At 45.6% G+C, this 27,799-nt stretch overlaps 1 protein-coding gene across 1 annotated transcript; it reads right to left on the reverse strand.

The window, feature by feature from the left end:
- Window positions 1-324: 324 nt before the first annotated feature.
- On the reverse strand, window positions 325-26,467 carry ppef2a (protein phosphatase with EF-hand domain 2a). The gene is made up of 17 exons (XM_056287369.1): window positions 26,416-26,467; window positions 21,223-21,231; window positions 20,625-20,752; window positions 19,938-19,992; window positions 19,671-19,846; window positions 17,994-18,108; window positions 17,767-17,813; window positions 17,177-17,343; window positions 16,869-16,905; window positions 15,603-15,752; window positions 13,902-14,258; window positions 10,202-10,387; window positions 9,726-9,868; window positions 6,850-6,956; window positions 6,454-6,620; window positions 1,452-1,539; window positions 325-578 (listed from the first exon to the last, which is right to left on the reverse strand). The coding sequence occupies exons 1-17, from the start codon at window positions 26,465-26,467 to the stop codon at window positions 325-327; spliced, it is 2,238 nt and encodes a 745-aa protein (XP_056143344.1).
- Between the last annotated feature and the right edge of the window lie 1,332 nt (window positions 26,468-27,799).

Consider the following 27,799-nt stretch of genomic DNA (forward strand, 5'->3'; position numbering starts at 1 on the left):
GCAGTGCCCACGCCAACATGCCGCCAGAGGTAACAAGGGAGATGGATACAGGGCACCGATCCGTCACAAGGCTGACACACACGTTCACACTCCCATTCACACCTACAGGCAACTGTACACACTCCAGTGGGAGGACTACAAATTAGGGGAGAGAAACCCCCATGAACACGGGGAGAACACGCAAACTCCGCTGGGAAGAGTCCGTCGATCAAACCCTCTTGCTGTGAGGCAATGGCATTTAACCCCCAAGCCACCATGCCCCCCCACCCCCATGCAGGCCTCCTTCTTATTGACTTCTCTGAGTTCTGTCCTCCCTCTCTGCGGTCATATGTTTGGGTCCCCCTCCAGCTTGGTGAGGTCCGGGGCGGTGCCCATGAACATGCTGCGCCCGCGCTCCAGCCTGCTCTTCTTGTCCGTTAGGCGGAAGGCCTCCATGAACTCGTTGATGTCGATGCTGCCGTCTTGGTTGCTGTCAATGGTCACGGCGAGGTCCGAGATGGCCTCATCTGTGAACTCCATCCTCAGGTAGACGCTCAGCAGCTTCCACGTCTGCCTGAAGTCCTCCATAGTGATGAAGCCTGTGGGGTGGCAGTGGCGGTGTGTGTTTATGTATGTAGAGGGAGAAAGAATGGCAATGTGAAAAAGAAATATTGGTGGTATTGGGGGGAGGGGGGGGGCTCGAGGAGGTGGTGGAAATAGTGGTGTTAAAAAACACGAGAAGGAAGGGGCAGGAAGATATGAAGGCGGGAGAAGGGGACAACGTGAGGAGATAGCGTTGGTGGGTGCGGGTGGAGGTGTTGCGGGGGCAGTACATCAGTGGGTTAATCCCAACCTTAGCTGCGAGGAGTCTGCCAGCCGCCACCTGCTGCAGGCACGCTACAGGGGGATTATAATTACCTGTGGCTGAACTCGGACCAGCAGCTCTGGTTGTACGAGGGACACAACACGACGGCCTGACCCGCTCTTAACGCGGGTCTCACATAGCAGCTTGACCGAGCAAAATCCATTCAGCTTTTTTTCCCCCCGACATAGTAGCGTAGTACAAAGTCTGAAGCAAATTACGGAGATGATGACATGGTGCAATGCACTGCTATGGCAGAATGTTCTGGTTGCTTTACAGTTCAAAAAACAAGCGCATCAGGGTGACATGGTGAGATGGAGAAAGACTGACAGCAACTCATAACTGTCTTCATTTGATTGCACAACTTAATTTGATCAATTCTGCACTTGTAAACACTTTCCCCACTGTAACTAGTTAGTTTGTTTAGGAGCAACCGAAACATCTGGTTATAAACCAACAACGCATTACACACATGTCTGAATTTCCTAATTTTGGGTGGGACTGGGTGGGCATGGTGTTGGACGGGGTGGACTGATCCAGACATACTACAATATAGCACCACTGCAGATTCCATTTCAGATTTAATGAAGATGAGAAGTGTTTGTTTTACCTGAGTTGTCCATGTCGACTATCCTGAAGATGGTCTCCAGGGTGGAGCGGTGGCGGTAGAGGGTCTCAAGTAAACTCTGTTCAATGTGCTGGGTGGTTGGAAAAGAGCAGTCTCATGTGAGGATACGCCAATATGAAGTGTGAATGGAGCTTTAGTGAAAGTTCAGTCAGGAAGCCTATCTTTTGCATGCATAGGCCTGTAGTTATATTCCTTATTTTATGCTGCCGTTATCATTTCTCACACATGCTCACTCATATTTTCCCTTGCTGTCATTGTCTGGGGCTGTTAACTGACTTATCAGCTGATCACGCCACCTGTTCTCATCTATCCAATAGCACAGCAATACACCTGCATGTCTGCCTATCCGCTTGCTGCTGTCTTAGGCATTCATGCTGCTGTTATATGCACCCCTCCACCTCCCCATCACCACTTAATCCTCACAGATCATAAGTTTCATCACTTCCTCAGCCTCATTGGCCTCACTGGGCGGCACAGTGGCCCAGTGGTTAGCACTGTTGCCTCCCAGCAAGAACGCCCAGGGTTCGAACCCCAGGCTATCCCAGGTCCTTTCTGTGTGGGTCCCCATATCTGCGTGGGTTTTCCTCGGGTGCTCCGGTTTCCTCCCACCATCAAAGACATGTATGTCGGGGTTAATGTCCCTGACTGAGGCATGGCAAGCAGAACTGGAATATCTATCTATCACCTCAGCAGAAGTCATCAGCCACCAGTGTCTTAAAAAAAATCTCCCTGTCGAGTCCAATGTAACGACCACGGATGTGTAGACTAGTTAGCCCTTGGCTAACAGGTCGGACCCTTTAGTTGACTGGTTAGCGCAGTCGCCCGTGGTGCAGGTGACCGGGGTTTGCATCCCGGCTGCAGCAGCGGTTCCCGGCTGCAGCAGCGGTTCCCGGCTGCAGCAGCGGTTCCCGGCTGCAGCAGCGGTTCCCGGCTGCAGCAGCGGTTCCCGGCTGCCCCCTGAATTTGCTACATTGGTGTCCGAAGTGGGATCCATCGGAAGCGTGTGCGCCCAGAGGCATGAGGGAGCTGGTATGCTGAAGCACGAGGACATGCTCCCCGAAAGAGGGGGGTAGAGTAATGACCACGGATGTGTAGACTCACTAGCCCTTGGCTAATGGGTCAGACCCTTTAGTTGACTGGTTAGTGCAGTCGCCCGTGGTGCGGGCGACCCGAGTTCATGTCCCGGCTGCGGCGGTTCCCCCATGAATTCACTACATTGGTGTCAGAAGTGGGACGGTAAGACCGTGAGGCCATCAGAAGCACGTGAGCAGTGGCTTGTGGTGCGGGAGACCTGGATTCATGTCCCAGCTATCCCTGAATTTGTTACATTGGTGTCAGAAGTGGGATGGTGAGACCACGAGGCCATCGAAAGGGCGTGCGCCCAGAGGCGAGAGGGAGCTGGTATGCTGAAGCATGGAGACACGGGTCCTGAAGGAGGGGGGTAGTGTAATGACCACGGATGTGTAGACTCACTAGCCCTTGGCTAACGGGTCAGACCCTTTAGCCGACTGGTTAGCGCAGTCACCTATGGTTCAGGCGACTGGGGTTCATTTCCCGGCTGCAGCGGGGTTCGTTTCCCGGCTGCCCCCTTAATTCGCTACACTAAGCATCAAAGACTTTCTTGACATGTATTCATTTCTGCCTAATCATCTGTTGTAATAAATAATTATCTTTACTTCATTCACTATGTCTCTCCTGATTGAAATACATATATATATATATATATATATATATATATATATATTATCATTCTTTGTTGAACCACATTAGCAGCTGATGACATCCTGTATCTGTATTTATGTATATATATGTATATATATATATATATATATATATATATATATATATATATATATATATATGTGTGTGTATGTGTGTGTGTGTGCATTTATACACACACACACACACACACACACGTGGTCGTTTGCCATTTCAGCGTATGAGAAGGGAAACTAACCGTTGAAATGAGCACGTCAAGCGTTTGGTTGAAATGAAGCCCTATACTCACGGCTACTGGTGGCAAACTCTTTAGCATCATTACAGTGACTGACTCTGTTGAAAATGTCACTTAAATGTGACCCTCTCTATTCTTCTCGATTTAGTTGCACCCCTCACTACCACAGCTGGGTGACTAAAGAGGCCTTCACCCTGGTTTAATGACCAGACATGTGGTCTTAAGCAGGCCTGCAGGAGACTGGAATGTAAATGGTGGAAATCAAAATTGGAAGTTTTTTTTACCTATCTTGGCATGAGTGTTTATTGAAATACAAGCGCGCTTTATCTGCCACAAAAGCAGCGTATCTCTCTCGGTTAATCAATATTAATAAACATAACCCGAGCTTTCTCTTTGACACTGTATCTAAACTTACTAAAAAGCAACTGTCTATTAGCTGGTCACCATTCATGGCACATGAGTTCCTAGACTTTTTCTATAACGAAGTTGATGAGATCATAGACAAAATTAGTTCTTCAACTTCAGCTACTCCTGCAGATCCTGTCTTACCAAATTCATATCTATACAATGAGTTACAGATAGATAGTCCCTGTTATTACAGCTTTTGAGACTCTCTCTCTTGATACTTTGACTAAGCTCATGTCAGCCTCTAAACCAACTACTTGCCTACTTGACCCTTTACCAGCGAAACTTTTTAAAGACCTTTGGTCTTTCCGGGGACCTACAACGCTAGACATTGTTAATTTATCACTTACTACTGGCACTGTTCCCAGCAGTTTTAAGACAGCTGTGGTTAAGCCCCTAATTGGAAAAACCACGCCTCGATCCAGGGTCTCTTAATAACTATCAACCAGTCTCTAATCTTTTGTTCTTTTCTATAGTACTAGAGAGGGTTGTTTATCAACAACTTTTGACCCGTGTAGAAGAAAACTATCTATATGAACCTTTTCAATCAGCTTTCGGGGCCTGTCACTCCACCGAAACCGTTCTGACCAGAATGGTGAATGATCTCCTACTAGCTATGGATTCTGATTCCACTCCTGTGCTTCTCCTACTGGACCTCAGTGCAGCTGTTGTCACCACTGATCACTGTACACTATTAGACAGAATAAATTGTAATTTTGGTGTCTCTGGCTTAGCTCTCTCTTGGCCTAAGTCCTACTTATCTGGAAGAACACATTGTGTCTGCTATAATAATATTACATCGAAATTCTCTGACATTAAATATGGTGTACCTCAGAGCTCAGTTCTTGGCCCTCTACTTTTTTCTCTTTATATTTCACTTTTCTCTTTATATTTCACCTCTTGGCCAAATTATATGCAGTCATGGAATAAATTGCCATTGCTATGCTAATGATACTCAGCTGTACTGTGGCTACTGTGAAAAATTGGATGTCACTAAATTTTCTGCTTTCAAATTCAGATAAAACTGAAATGATGATCGTTGGCCCTGCTAGACAGAGACACCAATTTGATCAAATAATGACAACAATCGACAACTCTGTGATTACACAAAGTGTGGCAGCCAAAAATTGCGATGTTACATTTGATCCCAAGCTTTCCTTTGATCGGCACATTAAAGAAATCATCAAGACTGCCTTTTTTCACTTACGTAACATAGTTAAAATTCAGTCTTTCCTGTCCATGGCTGATGCAGGGACTCTAATACATGTATGTGTTTCATCCAGACTTGATTACTGTAATGTTCTATTTCAAGTTTGCCACATTCTGGTAGAACTAAAAATCCGCAGATGGTTAAGAATGCTGCTGCTAAAATCCTAACAAAAACTGGAAAATTTGGCCATATTACACCAATTCTTGCCTCCCTTCGTTGGCTTCCTATCCATGTTAGATCAGACTTCAAGGTGCTCATGCTAACTTATAAAATCCTAAAGGGGCTTGCCCATCAGACCTGTCTGATCTCCTTAAACCATACATTCCATCTCGAGCTCTTTGCTTTCAAAATACAGGGCTCCTGTGTGTACCCAAAGTTAAGAAGAAGTCAGCTGGTGGCAGGGCCTTTTCCTATCTGGCCCCATTCTTGTGGAATAACCTGCCTGTTGCTGTCAGACAATCAGATTCTGTTGAGTCATTTAAATCCAAATTTGAAACTCATTTTTTGCCTTAGCCTCCAATTAGTTGCCTTTAAGTTCAGTGCCTCACAAGCTGTATACTGCATGGCAGGTTGGTTTCTGTCTCAATGAATTTACTAAGCACTGTTCTGCTGACGAGATTATAGTGTATAGATTATTGACTACTGCAAACTGTTCTCTTCTCTCACATGTTTTTTCTCTCTCTCTCTGAATGATGTCTTCTCCTTTCTCTTCTTCTGTGTGTTTCAATGGTGTGATGTGAGTCTCCCTTGTGTGCACATGCAGTCTGTACTCCTCCCAGATCTCCATGGTGATGGTGGGCACTGCTTGGCATCCTCCTCATCACATTTTCTTTTTACATATCTTATAAATCCACATAATGTTGTTATCCTGTTTCAATGTTATATCCTTCTCTCACTCAGGTGTGACTAATGTGTTGTTTTTGTCTACATGGTAATGGTGGTCACGTGGCTCGGGTCCTGGGCTGTTCCGGTGGTGTCTGGACACTGCTTGGCATCCTCCTCATCACATTCTTCATATATTCTATAATTCCATTATAATTCTGTTAACATATTTCAATGTTGTATTCTGTAAATTGTGTAAACACAAACATCCATTGCACGTTGTCCGTCTTGGGAGTGAGATCCCTCCTCTGTTGCTCTCCCTGAGATTTCTTCCTATTTTTTCTCCCTGTTAAAGGTTTTTTTTTATAGGAAGTTGTTCCTTATCCAATGCGAGGGTCTAAGGACCAGATGTTGTGTTGCTGTAAAGCTCCCTGACGCTAATTTGTAATTTGTGATATTGGGCTATACAAATAAACCTGGCTTGACTTGACTTAAATGCAATTCATCAGATGTAATAATTTCTTTTGACCATACCAAATTGATTTCCTCACTTTTGCATCAAGCTAACTACACAACATTAAGTTTTCATTTACTTCCATGTTGGGCTCTTTGAAGGCCAGTTCTTTGAACCATCCCTGGTAGTCCAACATGGCATCGCTGGTCTTGCTGGTGACCAACTGGGAGCGAAGCATCCTCCAGGGCAGACCCAGGCGCATCACACTCTCTACCGCCATGGCCCAGTCATTCAGGGACACCAGACCTAGCCAAGAGAGGGTGTTTATGAAAAAGTGTTCGGGATGGTGAGACATTAAACGGGGGCCTGTTTTTCTCCTTTAACGAATGAGGATATCTCCGCCCAGGTGGAGGAAATGTCATCTTTCGATAAACAAAACTAAACGGGGTAGGTGTGGGTGAGGTATGAAAGAGACTGGAGTGCGATGTGAACCTCTGGGGACTGGATTTGATTGTGAAATTAATACCACACAAACCTGTGTTTTCTTTATCCAGCTCCTGGAAGATGCACATGAGGTCCGACTTATGTGCAAACAACTGCTCCCGCAGAACTTTGAGAGCGGAATGTTCCGTTCGTCCCACGCTGCAAACCAGAGAAGAGGAGGCATGACATCCAAAAGCCTGAACAAAACTCACTTGTGCAGAATATCAATGGCCCAGGACTGGGATCCATTCATACTCTCAAATCTGAGTAGCTGTGATTTGTGGCAATCTGTTTTTCTCTCTTTGTATGGGAGAGATTAGTATTCAAAAAGTCGTGCGGAAGCTGTGGTAGTTAAATATCTGCCCGCTTATCGGTGAATGTACAGCCAACACAGGACGTGACTTGCAGAGTTTTAAAATGGCTATGTTGCACAGGCAGCATGTAAGCTGTGATAACCATCTAAACACAACATCTCCGTTTGTGTCCCAACTGGTTGCTGATTTAGCTGCACATTCAGAAGCAAAAGACCAGTCAAAGGCAATACATGAGAACAGAATGAAGGCATGATGAACTGTATGAGGAGGCACCAACCATATAGGTCTGTAGACTTTTACAACCCATCTTTTATGAGACAATCACCCACGTTTTTTAAGACAAATGTTTTTTTTTTAAATCCACCTTTCTGTCTTGTTGTTCCGACAAGAACTTAGTCTTTTTCTTGGCCTCCATTGTACTGTATATGCTTTGCTCTTATTGTGAATATTTTTCCTTCTTTTCTCCCCAATTGTACCTGGTCAATTACCCCACTCTTCCGAGCCGTCCCGGTTGCCGCTCCACCCCCTCTGCTGATCCGAGGAGGGCTGCAGACTACTACATGCCTCCTCCGATACATGTGGAGTCACCAACCGCTTCTTTTCACCTGACAGTAAGGAGTATCACCAGGAGGATGTAGCATGTGGGAGGATCACGCTATTTCCCCCCAGCCCGAGCAGGTGCCTTGATCGACCAGAGGAGGCGCTAGTGCAGTGACCAGGACATATACCCACATCCCGTTTGCCACCTGCCGACACGGGACGCCTGACCAAGCCGGAGGTAACACAGGGATTTGAACCAGCGATCCCTGTGTTGGTAGGCAATGGAATAGACCGCCACACCACCCTGACACCCATAAAAAAAGATATATCATTGGTTTGAAAGCCTACATATTGGTATAGGACCCATTTAGGGACCCTAACCTGTATGGATTGGTTGGACAGTTGTGATCAAAACGAACATGTGTCTGTAATGACGGACGCACAACCAACAAACATGTGCAGACCAAGACTGATGGTCCAAACAGATACCACTCATATTCAGATTCCTACGTTGAGAAATTATCCGAAGCTCTAGTCATATACTGTGATATACCCTGACAGAGGAAGATATAGTAGATTTATATAACATACAAACCACTTCATTAAGTTTTAGGCACCATTTCCTCCATAATACGAAGTGTCAGGGTTAAAGACAGAGCGGGCAGGAACTGGAACAATTCATCTACAATGCTGTGAAATCATATGGACTATTTATTACTTATTTTATGTCTTAGTTTAATGCTAGCCCCACTTCTACCTCTTCTATGTACCTTTTTGCTGATGGCACGAATATAAATCCCCCCACAGGAATCAGTAAAGTTTGGTTTGGCTCACATGTAATTCAATGAATGACTTTGTTCTGTTGTCAAAGAGAACTTCATGTTAAACATATCTGTATAGGGGTGTCTGGGTGGCGTGGCGGTCTATTCCGTTGCCTACCAACACAGGAATCACCAGATCGAATTCCCCTGTTACCTCCGGCTTGGTCGGGCGTCCCTACAGACACATTTTGCCATGCCTGCGGGTGGGAAGCCGGATGTGAGTATGTTCTGGCTGCTGCACTAGCGCCTCCTCTGGTTGGTCTGGGCGCCTGTTTGGGGGGTGGCGGGGAACTGGGGGGGAATAACGTGATCCTCCCACGCACTACGTCCCCCTGGTGAAACTCCTCACTGTCAGGTGAAAAGAAGCGGCTGTTGACTCCACATGTATTGGAGGAGGCATGTGGTAGTCTGCAGCCCTCCCTGGATCGGCAGAGGGGGTGGAGCAGCGACCGGGACAGCTCAGAAGAGTGGGGTAGTTGGGTAATTTGCCGAATACAATTGAGTAGTAAAAGCAGGGGGGGGGCATATCTGTATGTCATGCCGCAAACTAAACAGGATCTGTATGAACCTCGGCCTTTACATTTACTTAGGCAACATTCATAGTCAGAACCTTTACAATAAATCTAAAAGTAAACGAGGCTTAAATCAGTTATAGAAGAACAGCATAAATGTCAAACGAGTACAAATTACACAAAAACAGATGAGGCACAGGTAATATGGATGAAAGAGGGTAACATGTTCCTGAACATCTATGTATCAGGAAGACAACAGGGACCATAATCATGTAAGGCTTTGTAGAGATGAAGAGAACTTTTTTGGGGTACCCGTCCAATTACCCCACTCTTCCGAGCCGTCCCGGTCGCTGCTCCACTCCCTCTGCCGATCTGGGGAGGGCTGCAGACTACCACGTCCCTCCTCCAATACATGTGGCGCTTCTTTTCACCCGACAGTGAGGAGTTTCATCAGGGGGACGTAGCACGTGGGAGGATCACGCTAGTCCCCCCAGTTCCCCCCCCTGAACAGGCGCTAGTGCAGCAACCAGGACACATACCCACATCCGGCTTCCCACCGGCAGACACGGCCAATTGTGTCTGTAGGGATGTCCGACCAAGCCGGAGGTAACACGGGGATTCGAACCAGCGATCCGATCCCTGTGTTGGTAGGCAACGGTATAGACTGCCACGCCACCTGGACGCCCCCATGAAGAGAACATTTTAAATGTATTTTTGAGAACATCATTAAAACTAGCTGACCTTTGCCTCATGCTGAGCTCCCTGGTCATACTGTTGGCCTGGTACTGGATCATATAAGGCACCAGGTCTGGCCCCAGCCGCACATACGCCCCCCGGTTACTGCCCACATCATAGTAGTTGGAGGCTGAAAACAGAGTAAGAACCTAAACAAGAAAAACAGAGGAAAATGACTTTTAGTACATGAGCCTCATCACCTTGACAATGTCATGTGACATCCTACCGGACTTCAGTCTCACAGGAAGTGTGTAAACTCCCAACAGGTCCAGGGGTCCCTACTAAACGGGAATTAGGAGACCAAGAACCATTTGGAATAGTTCAATTTCCTCCATCATTCAAACATTCAGCCTTCTCTACTGGACACTTAGGAAACCAAAACCTGGGGTTATTGACTGAACCAGCACGATGAGCGGTGCTTGTTTTTTATTTTTACTGCCCTGTGGTCGACCCCTCGGCGCCCCCTCCTCACCAGGACTCACCCTGCGGTTGTGGCAGAACTCGTAGCCCTCCTGTTTACACTCGTGGGACCGGATGACGAGCTGCAGATTGTGTCGGCTGAGGAAGTCTTCGGTGACGTCGGGGCCCCAGTAGCAGCCCCCGCCCCTCACCTCATTGGGCATGCAGCCATCCTGGGACATGGGGTCACTCCACAACAGGTCCAGGATCTGGTGAAACACAGGACGACTTGGATTTGGTTTTACATTTCGATGCATTCATCATGTCACAAGAACAATTCAGCTCCTCAGGTCATGTGACTCTGTCGATGGCAGCTCTCTTTGCACTACTTGTTCCTCAGACAATTGTTTTTTTTTTAACCTGTGCTGTTGGCAGGTTTGGCATACAACACGGGGTTTTTGTATGCCAAAGTGTCCTAGACAGAGTTAATGTGCGAGTGGCGTTCAGGTTCTCCATCTGCAAAGGCAACCATTATTAATCATCAAGAACCGCTTACAATAACGCCGTCCTTTGGATGACCTGTGGGATGACAAGAGCACAGGGTTTTTGTTATACGTTTATAGCCCCCACTGGTCCTCCTCCCTGCTTGTTTGAACAGCCATCCCCGGGCCCCGCAGTCATTCAGACTCCCCACAACCAAGAGAGCAGCCAGAGCCCAAAGCACTGCAACCTCAGAGGGACACTGATCCCACAGGGGGGGCTAGGAGCCTGCAGAGCAACAGCCATGCGTAACCTCGAGGAGCACAAACCAGTCCCCAAAGGCACAGGCTGGGCCCACATCCCCACCACCAACCCCGAGGAGCAGGCGCAGGGCACACCTGCAGGCGCAGGACCCGAGCACAGACCTGGAGCTGGGCCCCGTGACCAACAGATCGATGTACTGTCGGGACCGCCGACCCAGTGGGGGGCAGGCACCCGATGTAGGGGCAAGGCCTGCCATGCTGCCACTGGGTAGATGCCCCCCCCTCCCACCCTCAGCCAGCCACACACAGTGAGCACGCACCCACATAGCTGAAAACATCCAGCCCATGACACCCAATGGCAAACTTCCGCAGGGCAGACAGGGCCCCGCCACTGCCCGCAGTCAGCCAGACATGCGGTCCCCCAACCACCCTCTGCACCTGCGGCGCCTATCACAAAAAAGCCACACAGCAGGGTTTTTGAATCATGACCTATACCAGGAATATCAACTGAGCACACAGTCTCTCTTCCAGCCTTTTTCCCAATACACATTTGTACACACTCACATCACTGATCAGTACTTGCCTTGCTCAACGGCACCAAAACGTTGAGCGAAGTGAAAGCACGACTCATTCACTTTACCCCGACCACATTGTCCTAGCCAGTCTTGCAATTCAAACCCACAACCTTACATTCCCAAGCCCTATTCTGTAACCTCCAGGCTTTGAGGTTCTTTCCTTTTTTTTTTGTGGCATTTTCAGCCTTTTATTTGATAGCGACAGTACAGAGAGATAGGAAAGGCAGAGGAGACAGAGGGGGATGAAACGCAGTAAAGGGCCCGGGCCGGATTCCGGGCCGCTGTGGTAGGGACTCAGCCTCAGATGGTAAGTGCTCTACCAGGTGAGCCACCGGGGTGCCCCGGTTCTTTCCCATGTTATGGTCGACAGACAGACTAAAGTAGAGAGGGATTAATGACGCAGGGGATTCCAGTCGAATAAGGCCCTTATAACTACAGACACCTGAGCTGAGGCTAGAGTTGATCACTAGGAAAAGGCTGGTTGGGATATCTTTAGCATGACATGGGGTTTATTTGGCGCCCTGAAACAAAGCCAGAACACAGTTAATTGGGTTTAAATGCGTGGGGCTTTCGTATTCATGGAGGTACAAAGTTCAGAGTTTGTAATTGGACGTAAGTCTAGTATTGATTGCACATTTTCAGCTGAGTAACATTACATGTTATTTAAATCATATCCTGACTGGATGCTTAACAATGGCATTGTTTAATAGATGCTTTTGCAGCAGCTAAAAAGAGCTAAAGTTAACTCATCTGAATCCTGTTTTTAGCTAGCCAATGATCCAGAAAAGTAAGCGGACACCATTAGAGACAGAAAAACTTTTTATCAAAAGACTGGTTTGTCTGAGCAGATTAAAGGCGACAGTCTTACACTCTGCCGATGGTGTTTCTGGGAAATCCTACTTCAAATGAAACCACATGGGCAATACCAAGTGATGGAATAAGAGGGCGAGACTAAGAGAGAATAGTGGTGGGGGGCAGGAAAAAAAAAATCCCCTCCTTTTCCCCCCCAACTGTACTCGGCCCCCACTCTTCCAAGCCGTACCGGTCGCTGCTCCACCCCCTCTACTGAGCTAGGGGGGCTGCAGACTACCACATGCCTCCTCCGATACATGTGGAGTCGCCAGTCACTGCTTTTCACCTGACAGTGAGGAGTTTCACCAGGGGGATGTAGCGCGTGGGAGGATCACGCTATTCCCCCCAGTTCTCCCTCCCCCCTGAACAGGCGCCCCGACCGACCAGAGCGGTGTCCTGGTCGCTGCTAGTGCAGCGACCAGGACACAGACCCACATCCGGCTTCCCACCCGCAGAAACAGCCAATTGTGTCTGTAGGGACCCCCGACCAAGCCGGAGGTAACACGGGGATTCGAACCAGCGATCCCAATGTTGGCAGGCAACTGAGTAGACTGCCATGCTACCCGGACGCCCCACTGGAATTTTTTTTTGTCAGTTTTCTAACAAATAAGGATTATAATGTTAATTTAAAAAAATACCAAATCTTTAATGCTTTACAACAGCATATATATATATATGTGTGTGTGTGTGTATGTGTATACATATGCATATATGTGTGTGTGTGAATATATATATATATATATATATATATATATATATATATATATATATATATATATATGTTAGATGCACTCACTCTCAAGCATTATCCACACAGATAGCACAGCTAAAAATGAGACAGTGAGTGGCTGTGTCCGAAATCGCATACTAGCATACTATTTAGTACACCAACATAGTCTGTGAGTGTCTTTAGTATGTCTGACACCATAGTATGCATCAAATAGTATGTGAAAAATACCTGGTTGTCATACTACATCCAGAAAAATAACCTAGTATGCAAACACTGGACACTACGCTGGCATGACGGCGATACAAAACCCAACTGGCAGAATGGTGGACTCATAGTACTTTTCACGATGCTAAGCAGAAAGTGGTTAAAATCGTCTTTTATTTTTACATTTAAAAAAAAGATGAGCCTCACCACACCAGTCGAAGTTTATACGCACCATGTGGTCATTAATCCCGCAAAGAGCTGAGAGGTAGCTGTGCAGCTTTGTGACAAAGTAGTATGTCCGAATAGCCATCATACTTCTTACTCACACATTAGTAGTGTAATGACTATGGATGAGTAGACTCACTAGCCGGCTGGCTAACGGGTCAGACACTTTAGTTGACTGGTTAGCGCAGCCACCCATGGTGCAGGCTACCCAGGTTCGCGTCCTGGCTGTGGCGGTTCCCGGCTGCCCCCTTAATTCACTACAATAGTATGCTGGAAGCTAGTTAACTTAAATGTACTATGTAGCATGTGATTTGTATATCCGTCTGACACAACCAGTGAGTGAGGTAGGAGCCAGATTCATGAGGTGCTTCCCATCTAACAAATACGTGCCCTTTGGTACTGTAAATACTTACATCTAAAGCGCTTTTCAGGCATACCATGTTCATTTAGTCACCTGTTTCCACTCCTCTTTGGTGTTGTCCGTGGTGTCGGTGGAGTCCTGGGAGGAGTCAGAGGAGACTGACGGGTTGAACTGCTTTTGCGACTGGCTGAAACCTGAGTTGAGAAGGTTTTTCTGCCGCCGGCGGACCACCTGCTCCTCCTCCAAGGTGAGTTTGACACGGTTGGAGAAGTCCTGGAGCGAGCGGTTCTGGAAGCTGTCGCGGGTGCCCAGGGGTTTGGGGAAGGTGAGGGACACCCGGCGCAGGTTCATCTTGTTGGTGAGCCAGACGTCATCATCCAATTCAGGGTCCACCAATGTACTTACCACACTCTGCTGTCTCTTCTTTGGAGGCCTCAGAGCTGAAACATACTGGAGGCAAGCAAAGCAGAAGTTAAGGGGCTTTCTGCATAGGAGTGATGTAGTAATATCGGCCATATTATTTTATTTGTCCACTACTTATGTAGAAAAGGTTTAGAAAGTTTAATCAAGACAAACAATTACCTTATTACCCCTCTATATAACAAACAATTTGACAACATGGGCTTGTTTTGATGCAAAGCACCTGATGAATTTGGCTTCTAACTCACTCACAGACTGACATTTAGTCTCTAATATGCATTAAGACATTTAGAATATGTATTTTTTTTTAAATTAACATTATAACCCTCATTGGTAAGAAAATGGGCAGCATATATTTTTCCTGCCATCCCCACCACTGTTCTCTCTTAGCTTCTCCTCGTTTTCGATCACGTGGTATTGTCCATGTGGTTTCATTCGAGGTAGGATTTCACAGAAACACCATCAACAGAGATACCAGTTAGGCTATCACCTTTAAGCTGCTCAAACAAATCAATCATGTGATAAAAAGTTTTGAAGTGTTTCTGATGTGTCTGGGTTCTGGGTTGTTGGTTAGCTAAAAACAAGCTAGCTCGGTTTAACAGCTATTTAACAATGTCAGTGTTAAGCATCCAATCAGGATATGATGTAAATAATATGTGACATCAGCTACTCAACTGAAAATCAGCAGACAACAAGAGGCCTACTTCCAATTACAAACAATGGTCCCATATCATTCTGCTCACAACAAAGTCACACAACCACTGTTAAGGATTGTTTTAGGTGTTTGTGTGTGTGTACAGCAACAGGTGGCGAATGCATTGAAAAGCTCTCAAAATCTACAATTTTTCTGGGGGGGGTGGATTTCCCCCCTCCTTTTTCTCCACAGTTGTAATTATCACTTTCTTCCTGAATCGTCCCGGTCGCTGTTTGTACCCCCTCTGCTGATCCAGGGAGGGCTGCAGACAACCACATGCCTCCTCCGATACATGTGGAGTCGCCAGCCGCTTCTTTTCACCTGACAGTGAGGATTTTCACCAGGGGGTTGTAGTACGTAGGAGGATCATGCTATTCCTCCCAGTTCCTCCTCCCCCCGAACAGGCGCCCCGACCAACCAGAGGAGGCACTAGTGCAGCGACCAGGACACATACCCATATCCGGCTTTTGTGTCTGTAGGGATGCTCGACCAAGCCAGAGGTAACACAGGGATTTGAACCGGAGAGCCCTGTGTTGGTAGGCAACGGAATGGACCGCCACGCCACTCGGATGCCCGAAATCTACAACTTTAATAGCAGAGCACGCACACACAGTTTTGAAGAAAAAGCTGTGCTTCATATCTACGACAATATGCGTGACAACATGAGTTTTGAACCTCACCTTGTGTCTGTCCACCCTGGCAAGGACACTGAGATCAGTGGTATCTGAAATGCCACCGTGCAGGACCAGCACCTTCTGATCGATCACTGTAGCCAAAGGCAACCAGCTGAAGATCTTCTGCAACAACTTTAAGATGCGTTTGCCGTGCATCTGGCAAGACAGATAAAACAGGAAATGACCCACAAATCTATGATTTTTACACATTGTGTAGATTTGTCAGATTCAACTAAAAGTAGTTTTAACAAAATATTTTATTCAAATAAAGTAGTAGGCCTACACATTTTTCTGACTAGTAGGCTACACATCTAAGCCGAGAAATTCACATTTTTCATTTAGGAGCAACAGACTGGGCGCCATCTTGGCATTATTGGCGCTATTCACGGGGTTAACAAAACAAAAAGGCAGTAAGAATCGACAAAGCCGTGTTGACACAAATGCCTCCAAGACTTCATGTGTGGGCCTCTGGACAACCACCATGATCTAAGTGGCTCAATAAACAGCCAGGGGGTCAGGTGCTCCCCTAAGTCATCTTGTCTAACAACCTCCAATCCTCTTAGCCCTCAGAGGAAAGGGCCCAGTACCAGTGACCAGGCAGACTCCTACAGAGGCTTTAAGACTTAATTGGAGCCTTGCAGGTGATGCTGACAGGTGCAGTTTATAGCTGTGATGCCACAAAGAGCAGGGGTTGACAACAGACTTCACCCCTACGTACTGATTTCATATGCAGGATAAGGGGGGAATACCATCCATCCATCCATCCCTTATCCGAACTGCTTATCCTGCTCTCAAGGTCGTGGGGATGCTGGAGCCTATCCCAGCAGTCATTGGGCAGCAGGCAGGGAGACACCCTGGACAGGCCGCCAGGCCATCACACAGGGCCAACATACACACACACACACACACACACACACACACACACACACACACACACACACACACACACACACACACACACACACACACACACACACACACACACACACACACACACACACACACACACACACACACGCATTCATACCTAGGGACAATTTAGTATGCCCGATTCACCTGACCTACATGTCTTTGGACTGTGGGAGGAAACCGGAGAACCCGGAGGAAACCCACGCAGACACAGAGGACGACCCGGGACGACCCCCAAGGTTGGACTGGCTCGAACCCAGAAAAAAACTCCACCCCAGATGGGACTACCAAACAGTTCAAACACAGTAACAGGGATATCGAGATTTAACTTTAGGGCTGCAAATCTACACACAAGGAACCTACCTTGTATTTAGTCAACACTTCCTTGGTGAAACCGTATCTAGAGCAACATCAGAGTTGGGGTTTTTTATGTTTAAAAGAGGGGCAGGGGTGGAGACAACAGAATAACCGAGGATTAAGACGTGTGATTACATTTAATAATTTCCGTAAACACAGGTAAAAAGTGATGGATTGATTGATTACAGAATTGTCCAGGCAGGGTTAATTAGACGGGACAATAAAGAGTGACAAGTTAGGCAGTGTTCAGAGAACATATGGCACATATATCGAGCATCTGAATCGCTAAAATGGACCCAGATTAACTTCCTTACCTCAGGTTGACTATGTGGTCCTCGTGGTTCCCCCGGTTGAGGTGGACTTCACTTGGGTACAGCAACAAGAAGGCAAACAGAATGAGGAGGATCTCTATGGAGTCTTTGCCTCGGTCCACAAAGTCTCCGTTAAACACGTAGGGCCTCTCGAGGGACGGCATGCCATTCTGCAGAGGAAACACAGAGATAGATAGCAACGTTAAAGGGCTAATCCCTAATCCCAGACCTAAACAAATGAATAGCACCGATCACAGACACCCAAAACATAAGATCACAGCTCACTTTTGAAAAATGACATTATCTTACAGTTAAATGTGCATTTCTAACATTAGTTTTAACATGGCTTGCTGCCGTGGATGGATGGATGGGTTGCATGTTTAAAGCGCTTTTCTAGCTGCAACAGCCACTCAAAGCCACGGGAAGTGTATACACATTGGAGCCTGCTGGTATTGCAACACTATTTACAAAAAATTAAAATCCACCAGCAGTCGAAAATTCATCCACTAAAAGAAGTGCTGGGTTCTTTTCTCTGACTGGGAGATATTTTCTGCATTGAGAAAAACTCAAGTTTATACAAAGGATGTTCGTACCTTGTAAAATATCAGGAGCAAGTCCTCCAGCTGTCCATGCAAATCACCTTGTAGGAAAGAGTTGGAGCGTTATTTAGTAAGCTTTTAGTCAACATCTTTGTCACTTGTGTTGAAGGTACCGCACAATTTCGTACACAACTCAAATCTTTAAAAAAAATGAACAACCCCTGGATTTCAAAGCTGACTTTAACGTGGGTTACTGGTTAACCCTTCGTCTCCCGACTCACCACAGATGGTTATTTCCTTGCTGTGGCAGGTGGAGATTCGGCTGATATTTGGCAACGACCGCAGCAGTTTCCACGTCTCGAGGAGCAGCTGGAGGACGTAGCGTGAGTGCAGCTGCTGCTGGGAGAGAGACTCGGTGAGCCAAGAGGCTTTTGGGGCTGTGCAGCGCCGACCAATAATCATTCGTTGTAATCTTTCTTTTGCACCAATGAGATGAATTGTATTTCATGAAGACATAGAGTTATCTACACAACTGGCTTCTCAGCACTTGAACAAACTGGCACATTATACATTTCTGCTAAGGCTCGGTCTGTTTTGAATATGGAGAGGTTTTCTCCAAAGTGCAACTTCATCCACTGATTCGCACTTCTGAGAAACCTTCCTACATAAAAAGGTGGTCCTTTTCAATTTGGGAATTACAGGGGCCACTTTCAAGAGAAAGATACAGAGGTGCTTTTGAGACCCAGCAATTCATTTTTGTCCACTGTAGTGGACGTAGTGTTGTCGCTCATATCTCTCATAATATACATGCCACTGTATTCAGTCCTGTTTTCCCTTAAAGAGGACAACTGTGCCTCTAAAATGACGTCACATGTGGAGGGGGGGGTTGCCTACTACAGTAGACATGTTGTAAAATTTGACACAAATCTTTGCAATGTGTTTTTTACCACCCCAACGCTTAATTTATGTAAAAAAAAATTATTAAAAAAAAAAAATTAAACTATATTCTTTTTCCTGGGTCTCAGGGGGCTACAATAAAACGTTTAAGGGGACATCCGGGTAACGTAGCAGTCTATTCCGTTGCCTACCTACACGGGGCTCGCCGGTTCGAATCCCCATGTTACCTCCGGCTTGCTCGGGCATCCCTACTGACACAACTGGCCGTGTCTGCGGGTGGGAAGCCGGAGTTGGGTATGTGCCCTGGTCGCTGCACTAGCGCCTCCTCTGGTCGGCCGGTGCGCCTGTTCAGGGGGAGGGAGGGGGAACTAGGAGGAATAGCATGATCCTCCCACGTGATACGTCCCCCTGGTGAAACTCCTCACTGTCAGGTGAAAAGAAGCGGCTGGCGACTCCACATGTATCGGAGGAGACATGTGGTAGTCTGCAGCCCTCCCCGGATTGGCAGAGGGTGTGGAGCAGCGACCCCCCCATTGGACGGGTATAATTGGCGAGAAAAAATGGGAAAACAAAAAAAGAAAGTAATTCAAATCCCTGTTAGTCACGAAGCGGCATTCAGTGTTATTCCCAGAGAGACACTCCTAGCAGACCTAAACAACATGTTCTCAAGAGAATGGTGCCCTGCTGAGAGCTGCTATGCCTAGAGACATGAGATCCTCTACTGATGAATGCTAATGGTAACCCTCTCCTGACACAAAGAAATAGAAAATTATTCTGAGATACTCTGTTTTATCTATCCCGGTATTCATTCTCCCCTAGCTCATGCGTTGACCTGCGACTATTTGGTGACATTAGATTACTACTGACCCAAGAAGACAAACTATACAAGTATAGGTTAGCTTATGTTTAACCAAGACTTCATCCAAATGTTGATCGTTGAGATACATGCAGACAAAACCTTAACCGATGGCTTCAGAAGCCTTCAAAAATCATGACACAATCTCCTTTTCAAAAATGTTCCATTGAAAAAAAAAAGGTAAAAGCAAACAAGTAGCGCCTACCTTCTTGTTCCTGAAGGCCTCCACGAGTTCGGCAGCTTGCTCAACGGTGAGGGGGAAGATGAGGTGGGGTCCTGAGTAGATCTCCGGCACCTCGATGTTATTGTAGCTGAAGTACCTCTCCCACTCCGCATCCCGACACACCTCGTTCTCCCGGAAGATGTGAGAGATCAGGTTCCCTGAGGGGAGGCAGACCACAGCTGGCAGGTTTAAGAAAAATGGCTTTCTAATGGCGAATAACAACTTTGGACATTAAAATGAGAAGCTTACTTTCATTGCTGGATGGTGTGAAATTATCCACGAGGTAGCCAAGAAAGTTGTACAGCTGCAGGGGGAAGAGAGATGATTTTTTTTTTGGGGGGGTTACATTTTGATAGTCACTCTTGGCTAAATGGCTACAGACCGCTGGTCTATAACTTCTTGCCTCAGGGCACCTCATATACAGATATTTTTTGTTGTTGATTCAGAATTGAATTGTAGGACTCCTTATTCTGTATGTTGGGTGATAATAAAGATGAAAGTAAAAGCGATGGTTGCAACAGTTATTCTTATACATTCTCTTCTTCTTCTTTTGGCTTATTCCCTGTTTCTGAGGGGTTGCCAGAGCGGATTTTACAGTTTCCACTGGTACCTGAGGACACAGCACCAATGGCAGCTGTTGTTAACCTGGGCCTTGACCGATCTGGTATGGTCTTGTTAATCCGCATAAGGGTTTGGCAAAATTTTACATCAAATGCCCATCCTGACACAACCACTAACCCTATGGATGGGGGCACAGGTAAAGCATTGGATGCCATCCCAGTATTCATGGACTTGTGCCAATGCCTTCGCTAGACAGTATTGTATTCTTATACATTCTCTATTGTGGTATAATGTCTAGTGAGTTAAATACCGGGGAAACAGAAGTGATATGTGTGTTGCTGGGGGCCACTCAAGGACCCCTTTCTTGTTTCTTACCTTTATCTGTGCCTGTTCGCCAGAGTACTCGATGGACTGGAAGATATGCCAAGTGTACCTACGTCTCATCTCCATACGTGCCACATACTGACGGTACCAACGCTGAATCAGCACAGCCGCCTTTATAGCTAAGAGCACAGAAAACAGGCAGTCAAAGCCAGTGTCCTCCGTGGTAATAAACAATACACAGTGTACCCACTTCCCCTAAGTGTCGACACGTGCGTCTCAGTTACCCTTTAAATATGACCACAACTATATTTTAACTTTCTTCATTGAACACTGAAACACTGACCGGCAGGCTGATGCCCTGGCCCAGTAAATTGACAGTTTTAGCCTACAGTCTACTTTTGTCTCCCTGCTACCTACTACCCAGTACCACCTGCTATCTGCTACGTACTACCTACCACCTGCTACCTACTACCACCTGGTACCTGGTACCTACTACCCGATACCTACTACTACCTGCTACCTACCACCTGCTACATGCCACCTACTACCTCCTACCACCTACCTGCTACCTACTACCACCTACTACCACCTACTATCTGCTACCTACTACCTGGTAAGTGACAGAGGAGGACAAGGGTGTTGTGCTTACATGTGACAGCTATGAACAGCAGAGCAAGGGGAGGGGGAAGACAAAAAAAAAACAAAAATCAGTTGATTTTTTTACACATAACAGACTTAACAGTAAAAACGCGTAAAGGTGGTGTAATTAGACTCAAGTGAAGTGGAAAGCATTTGCCTGGGACATCAGCACCTTATGTAGTATATGCAAGGCCAGATAAATAAAAGAAAAATCAGAGTAAAACAAAAATCCTATAGATATATATTAAGGGGCCGACTTTTTATTTTTATTTAACCAGCCAGGGCATTCCCTTGAGATTAAGAATCTCTTTTTCAAGGGAGACCTGGCTGAAACAGGCAGCAGCACAAATTAAAACACATAGTTAAAGACAGAAAACATAAAAGGAGACAAATCGTTCTGCAAGATATTTCCTGCCAAGGGTGCAGAATAGACAGATGCCCTTTTTCCAATTTCTGTAGAGGCATTTGGGACAGAGAGCATAAAGAAGTCCTGAGAACACTGTCCAGCACTTGTCTGTGTGATAAAGACACATAGGTAGTGTGGGAGCAGACCAAGAATTGACTTCTATATAAAGATGTACCAATGTAAGAGCCAGAAAAGGCCATCCTACCCGAGAGTATTACTCACAGTGGTGAGTCAGCTTTACCTCAATGGTAATAGCATGGTGAGCTGTGTCAACCATATGAAGATATAGTATATAAGATCACCATAGTGCAACACAGGTAAAAAAAAGGGGTGGCAACAAATTGCTTTTTCACATTAAAAGAAAAACAGAACTTATTTCAAAAATCAAAACAGTTTTAGCCTCAGCTTTCCTCCACATTTACTGCACATGTGGCTTAAAAGTGAGGGAGTCATCAATTAAAATACCCAGATATTTATAACAGTTAACGGCCTCTATCTCACTTCCCTCAAGAGTGACCACCGAAGGGATATTTTGAGGCCTATTAGAGTTGGTAAACAACATAAGCTTGGTCTTATCTGCATTAAGAAGTTTCAGCTGAAGTAGGGTATTTTGAACATAAATAAAAGTATTATGCAAATATTTATACTTGACATGTAATCAATCAATCAATCATGAAACTTTTCAATCTAGTTTGTCTCTACATGGTTCATTAAACACCCCATAGTTGAACACTCTGCAGGCATATCCAGCTCTTTAAGGCTTGACACATCTGACACAAGGCAGTCACTATAACACACATTGGGCGGTACATATCCCCACTATATTGGTGGGATTATATTATCCACTCCCAATACTGTGTTTGGTGATTGTATTCATTTTTTTGCAAACGGTAATCGGCCATGGACCAGGACCACCATCCGAAACAGTATCATTCATACTTCGATGGACTTATCATAATTGTTACTTCCATCTACCATCGGTTTGAATAGGCTGAGTGTAAAAGCGTGAACATTGATGCATTGATCTGTTGTTGATTAAAATAATGTTACCAATAACATTAAATCAGGGTATTTTCGCCTGCAATAGTTGACACGCCAGGGTTGCCTTTTAAGTCCCTTGTTATTTGCCCTCGCCACAGAATCCCTGACAACAGCACTTCGTTCCAATCCTCTCATTAAGGTATTGTTAGATACGGACATGAACACAAACTTTCTCTATATGCAGATGAGTTATTGTTATACATAGCCAACCTTTCTGTTTCCGTCCCCGCAGCCCTTGCCACTTTCACATCCTTTGGTCACTTATTAGGGCATAAACTGAATCTTAGTAAAAGCGAATTGATGCCGCTTAATGTGGCCGCAAAAAGTTTCCCTCTACATAACTTTCCATTTAAAACTGTTCATAATAGTTTTACTTATTTCGGGGTGCATGTCACAAACAGATTTGAAAATCTCTTTCAGGCCAAATTTGTACCCCTTTTAACATGTACTAAGGACGATTTGGAACGCTGGTCTTTGCTGCACCTCTCTTTAGTCGCAAGAATTAATTCTATTAAAATGAACACCCTCCCTAAATTCCTATATGTCTTTCAACACCAACCGATCTCTCTTCCCAATATGTTTTTCCTAATTTTACCTTTTATATGGGATAGAAAATTATTATGGGTATATTGGGAGAAGGATGCTGACTATGGAGAGCTGCCTGGGAGGAGGAAAAGAGGAAGGCCAAAGAGGAGCTTTATGGATGTGGTGAGGGAGGGCATGCAGGTGGCTGGTGTGACAGAGGAAGATGCAGAGGACAGGAAGAGATGGAAACGAATGATCCACTGTGGTGACCCCTATCGGGAGCAGCCAAAAGTAGAAGTAGTAAATATGGGATAGAAAATCTTCCTAGGATGAGAAAACAGCTCTTACAGAGGCCCAACCCAGAAGGAGGTCTAGTGCTACCAGATTTTAGGTCCTACTACTGGGCTGCTAATTTTAGGATCATTCAGTACTGCTTGCGGAGCAAAGAAATATCCATCCATCCATTATCTGAACCGCTTATCCTGCTCTCAGGGTCGCGGGCATGCTGGAGCCTATTCCAGCAGTCTGAACACCCTGGACAGGCCGCCAGGCCATCACAGGGCCACAAAGAAATATCCACACCCCCAATTTGGCTAGAGATGGCAGCTGCCTCATCTGCACCAGCATCATTGTCTTCCATCGCTCACGTTTCCATTACAGGCCTTTATCACTTCTTTACTAAAAATGTATGTGTCAAAACAACATTGAGGATGTGGAACGATTTTAGATGCCATTTGGGATTTAAGAAAACCTCTTTTTCTGCCCCGGTGGCCTTAAATCCGACTTTCCCCCCCATCTATGGTGGACAGTGCCTTCTCAATGTGGTCTAGTTTTGGTATAAAAAAGTTTAGCGATCTCTATATTAACAATATTAACAAGACATTTCCTACATTTGAGCAACTCTCAGCCAAATTCAGTCTTCCCAGACATCATTTTTTTTAGGTTTTTACAGATCCGGAATTATATCTGCAGCATAGCGCCTCGATTCTTCCTGGTGACACAGTTTGACACTTTTCTTACCCCCCTTCCTACTCTCAAAACTAGCCTGGCAATAGTCTATAGAACAAATTTGTTCTTTACAGGCCACCTCACTAAACGATATTAAATCTTCATGGGAGGCGGAACTGGGTGAGGAAATATCTGATGAATTATGGGTAGAGGCACTCAAAAGGGTACACACCTCCTCTACTTGTACTCGACACAGCCTCATCCAATGCAAACTCATTCACAGGGCTCACTGGACCAAAGCAAGATTATCCAAAATTGATGTTAGCCCTAACTGTGTAAAGTGTAACCAACCTCCTGCAAATCATGCTTCTATGTTTCGGGGTTGTCCATCTCTTGTTGGTTTTTGGGAAGCTATAATTAACACTCTCTGAAATAAGCGGCACACAGATTGAACCAGACCCACTAATCGCACCATTTGGGGTTTCCTCACCCAAATTACAACCGACCAAAATGAATAAGTAAATAAATGATAATGAATAAATACAATGAGTAATAATTACACAATTGCCTTTGTCACCCTGTTGGCGAGGCGATTGATCTTGCTTAGATGGACATTTCCGGCACCCCCTTCCCATGCTCTCTGGATTAAAGCTGTTTTGAATTGCATAAAGCTGGAAAAAATTAGACATACACTTAAAGGATCCAAAAACACATTCTGTGTAATGTGGACTCCCTTCTTTTCTTATGTTAATCAATTATACCTCCCTGCAGTTCCAGTGTGATGTATAACTATATTCTTATATGTAGCCTGTATTCTTTTCCTCGCTGGATGAGGTTGAGGACACGATACATTCTGGTGATGCAAGAGGCCTGGTATATATGTATAGGACACACAAGGTGAAATGTATTGTCTGAAGTTATTGACCTATGAACAATTGGTATCAACATGTTGCGGGGGGGTTTTCGTAATTTTTATGGTCTTGTCCCATATTCTGTTTTGATTTTTTGTTGTTTGGATGTGTTGTTTTGTATTCCTAATACATAAATTTCCAGTACGATTATTTTGTAAATACTGTTTTTGATTTGATTTTTGATTTTGATATACTCTATTGATCACCGAAGGGAAATTCCTCTCTGCATTTAACCTACCCTAGCTGTGGAGCTAGGAGCAGTGGGCAGCTGCCGTGGAGCAGTGGGCAGCTGCCGTGGAGCAGTGGGCAGCTGCCGTGGAGCAGTGGGCAGCTGCCGTGGAGCAGTGGGCAGCTGCCGTGGAGCAGTGGGCAGCTGCCGTGGAGCAGTGGGCAGCTGCCGTGGAGCAGTGGGCAGCTGCCGTGCAGCACCCGGGGACCAACTCCAGTTCATCTTGCCACACCTCGGTCAAGGGCACAGATAGGAGTACTAACCCTAACTTGCATGTCTTTTTGATGGTGGGGGAAACCGGAGCACCCAGAGAAAACCCACCACAGACACGGGGAGAACATGCAAACTCCACACAGAAGTTCATGTTGAAAACCCAATAAACAAAGTTATTAAAAAAAAATCATAATGTTAAACGGTATGATTCGTAGACATGTGCCGCCGTGGCAATGTGGAGTACTGCAACAACACGATCACTCCACTGACAATAAAGAAACATGACATATCTCACAACACTGGGAATTTGTTTGAAAAATGGAGACAGCTGAAACCCTCAAAAGTAAATGAAAGTGATTTGGTACTGGCTGGTTTTATCATTTGCAAGTAAGAAAGCAAAAAATGTATTTGCAATCATTAGCAAGGTCCACTGCCTTTGGACCAACAATGTATATGAAGTCTGACCAAAACCACAGCTGATGTGGGATGGACAGCCGCTGTGTGCACAAGTTGTGGATTGCACCTTTAGTTTTAAATGATTATTCTGTATCACTGAATGTGTTCATGAAAATTCAAGTTCACCCAAAACTATAAACTATAAAAATTTACTACATTATGGTTTTATCAAATATTATAAAGACACAGGAGATGAGTTTTGAGAACATTGAACACCAGCCCCCAGAGCCCCCAATACATTTGGTCACCCCCATTGTTGATTTTTTTTCTTTCTCTTTTTTTTGGGGGGGGTGGACAGTGTGATGGGTTTATTTTAATCCAGGTAAGTGTTTTAAAGTGTTGTTTTGTTTTTTTTGGTGACATGTCTGTCTTTTGCAGTAAGTCCTCTGATCCAAGGCAGTTTTTATCCTACAGGAGAGAATAAAACCAACCTTGAACCTGGAATACATGGTTGCAGTCTTGCTGACATGTTACCTTTGGGGGTCTGTTTGTGGAACTGGTCAGATTTTGTGACGCCACATCCCATGACTGTTCCTGTTCAAAACACAAACACACAACACGTCAGTATAACCTGACACTCCTCGTATACACCTGATACACCTCGCATACAAAAAGGTTTGTTCAATAGTTAAGAATATAAATGCGTAGAAAATTAGATACCAGTTAGACACCAAAAATAACTCCACAATCGTAATGTTGTAGTTACATGCGAGGGCCTTGAAACAGCAAACAGCTAAAATATCAGTAAAATTAAGATTTTCCTTGCATAATGAGTTTTACTTTTCGAATGCTGCAAACACTACAGGGGAAAAAGGCATTTTAGCGCTTTGCTAGTTTTTCCGCTTCCGGTGTGGGAAGATGGTGGCGCAAATTCACGTTTGCGGCGGCCTCACCCAGCAGTGCCTTGTCTGCGTCTAAATTTGTCTTCGTTTGATGGCTGGGAGAGCTGGTGTTGGATCGGCTGGGAGAGCTTGGTCGGCTGCATCCCGTGGGCCCAGGGACCACGGCCCTGCCTGGGGCTGGACGCGAGAGCGGGGCAGGCTAGGCTAACTGCTAGCCCATGCAGACTGGAGGTTTTGATAACACCGAGGGCGGTCTGGCGACAACCTCGACTGTGTTTTTAGTGTCATCGTGTGGAGTGCGGAGAGGTGTGTCTGGCTGGGAGAGCCAGCGTTGGATCGGCGGAGGGAGCCTGGTCTGCTGCATCCTTGACCGGAGCTGCGCCCGAAGAACACCGAGGGCGGTCTGACAGGATGCGGAAGCGGGGCAGGCTAAGCTAACTGCTAGCTCATGCAGACCGGCAGTGCCGACAGTCATCCTGGCTGGCGTTCATTCTCCTGAACAGTGATTTAAAAAAAAAAAATTTTTTTAGATATGTGTGTTAGTTTGGATATATGTGTTCTTGTAGTTTTTTTTTATATGCGTTATCGTCATTGTGTTGCACTGCTGTGGGCTGGGGGAAACATGTTTCGAGTGTTTCCGATTCTGATTCTGATTAAAGACCTTTAGTTTATACCGACAACATATCTGGGAAGTGAATGGCCCATGTCGGGTAAAAACACTTTCTTACGAGTAATTTATTTATTTATTAATTAAATGTTTTAAAGCCGATGGCCAGGGAACCCGATCTCATTTAGGCAATAGGTCAGGCTAAAATAGGGAGGAGGTGGAAGATGTTCAACTTCATGTCTTGTAATCTGGTTATCTGGCGGCTCACCCCTGACCCATCTATCTGATCGTCCTCAATCCTGTTGCACCAGGCCCATTTTGTCAACATTTCTGTGAAGGCTTACGTTACGCAAAGACTGCGGAAAAAAATATCTCCAGTGACCCGTTTCTACTTATAAGACATTTTGTA

This window comes from Lampris incognitus, chromosome 1 (genome assembly GCF_029633865.1).
Source record: "Lampris incognitus isolate fLamInc1 chromosome 1, fLamInc1.hap2, whole genome shotgun sequence".
Classification (NCBI taxonomy): Eukaryota; Metazoa; Chordata; class Actinopteri; order Lampriformes; family Lampridae; genus Lampris; species Lampris incognitus.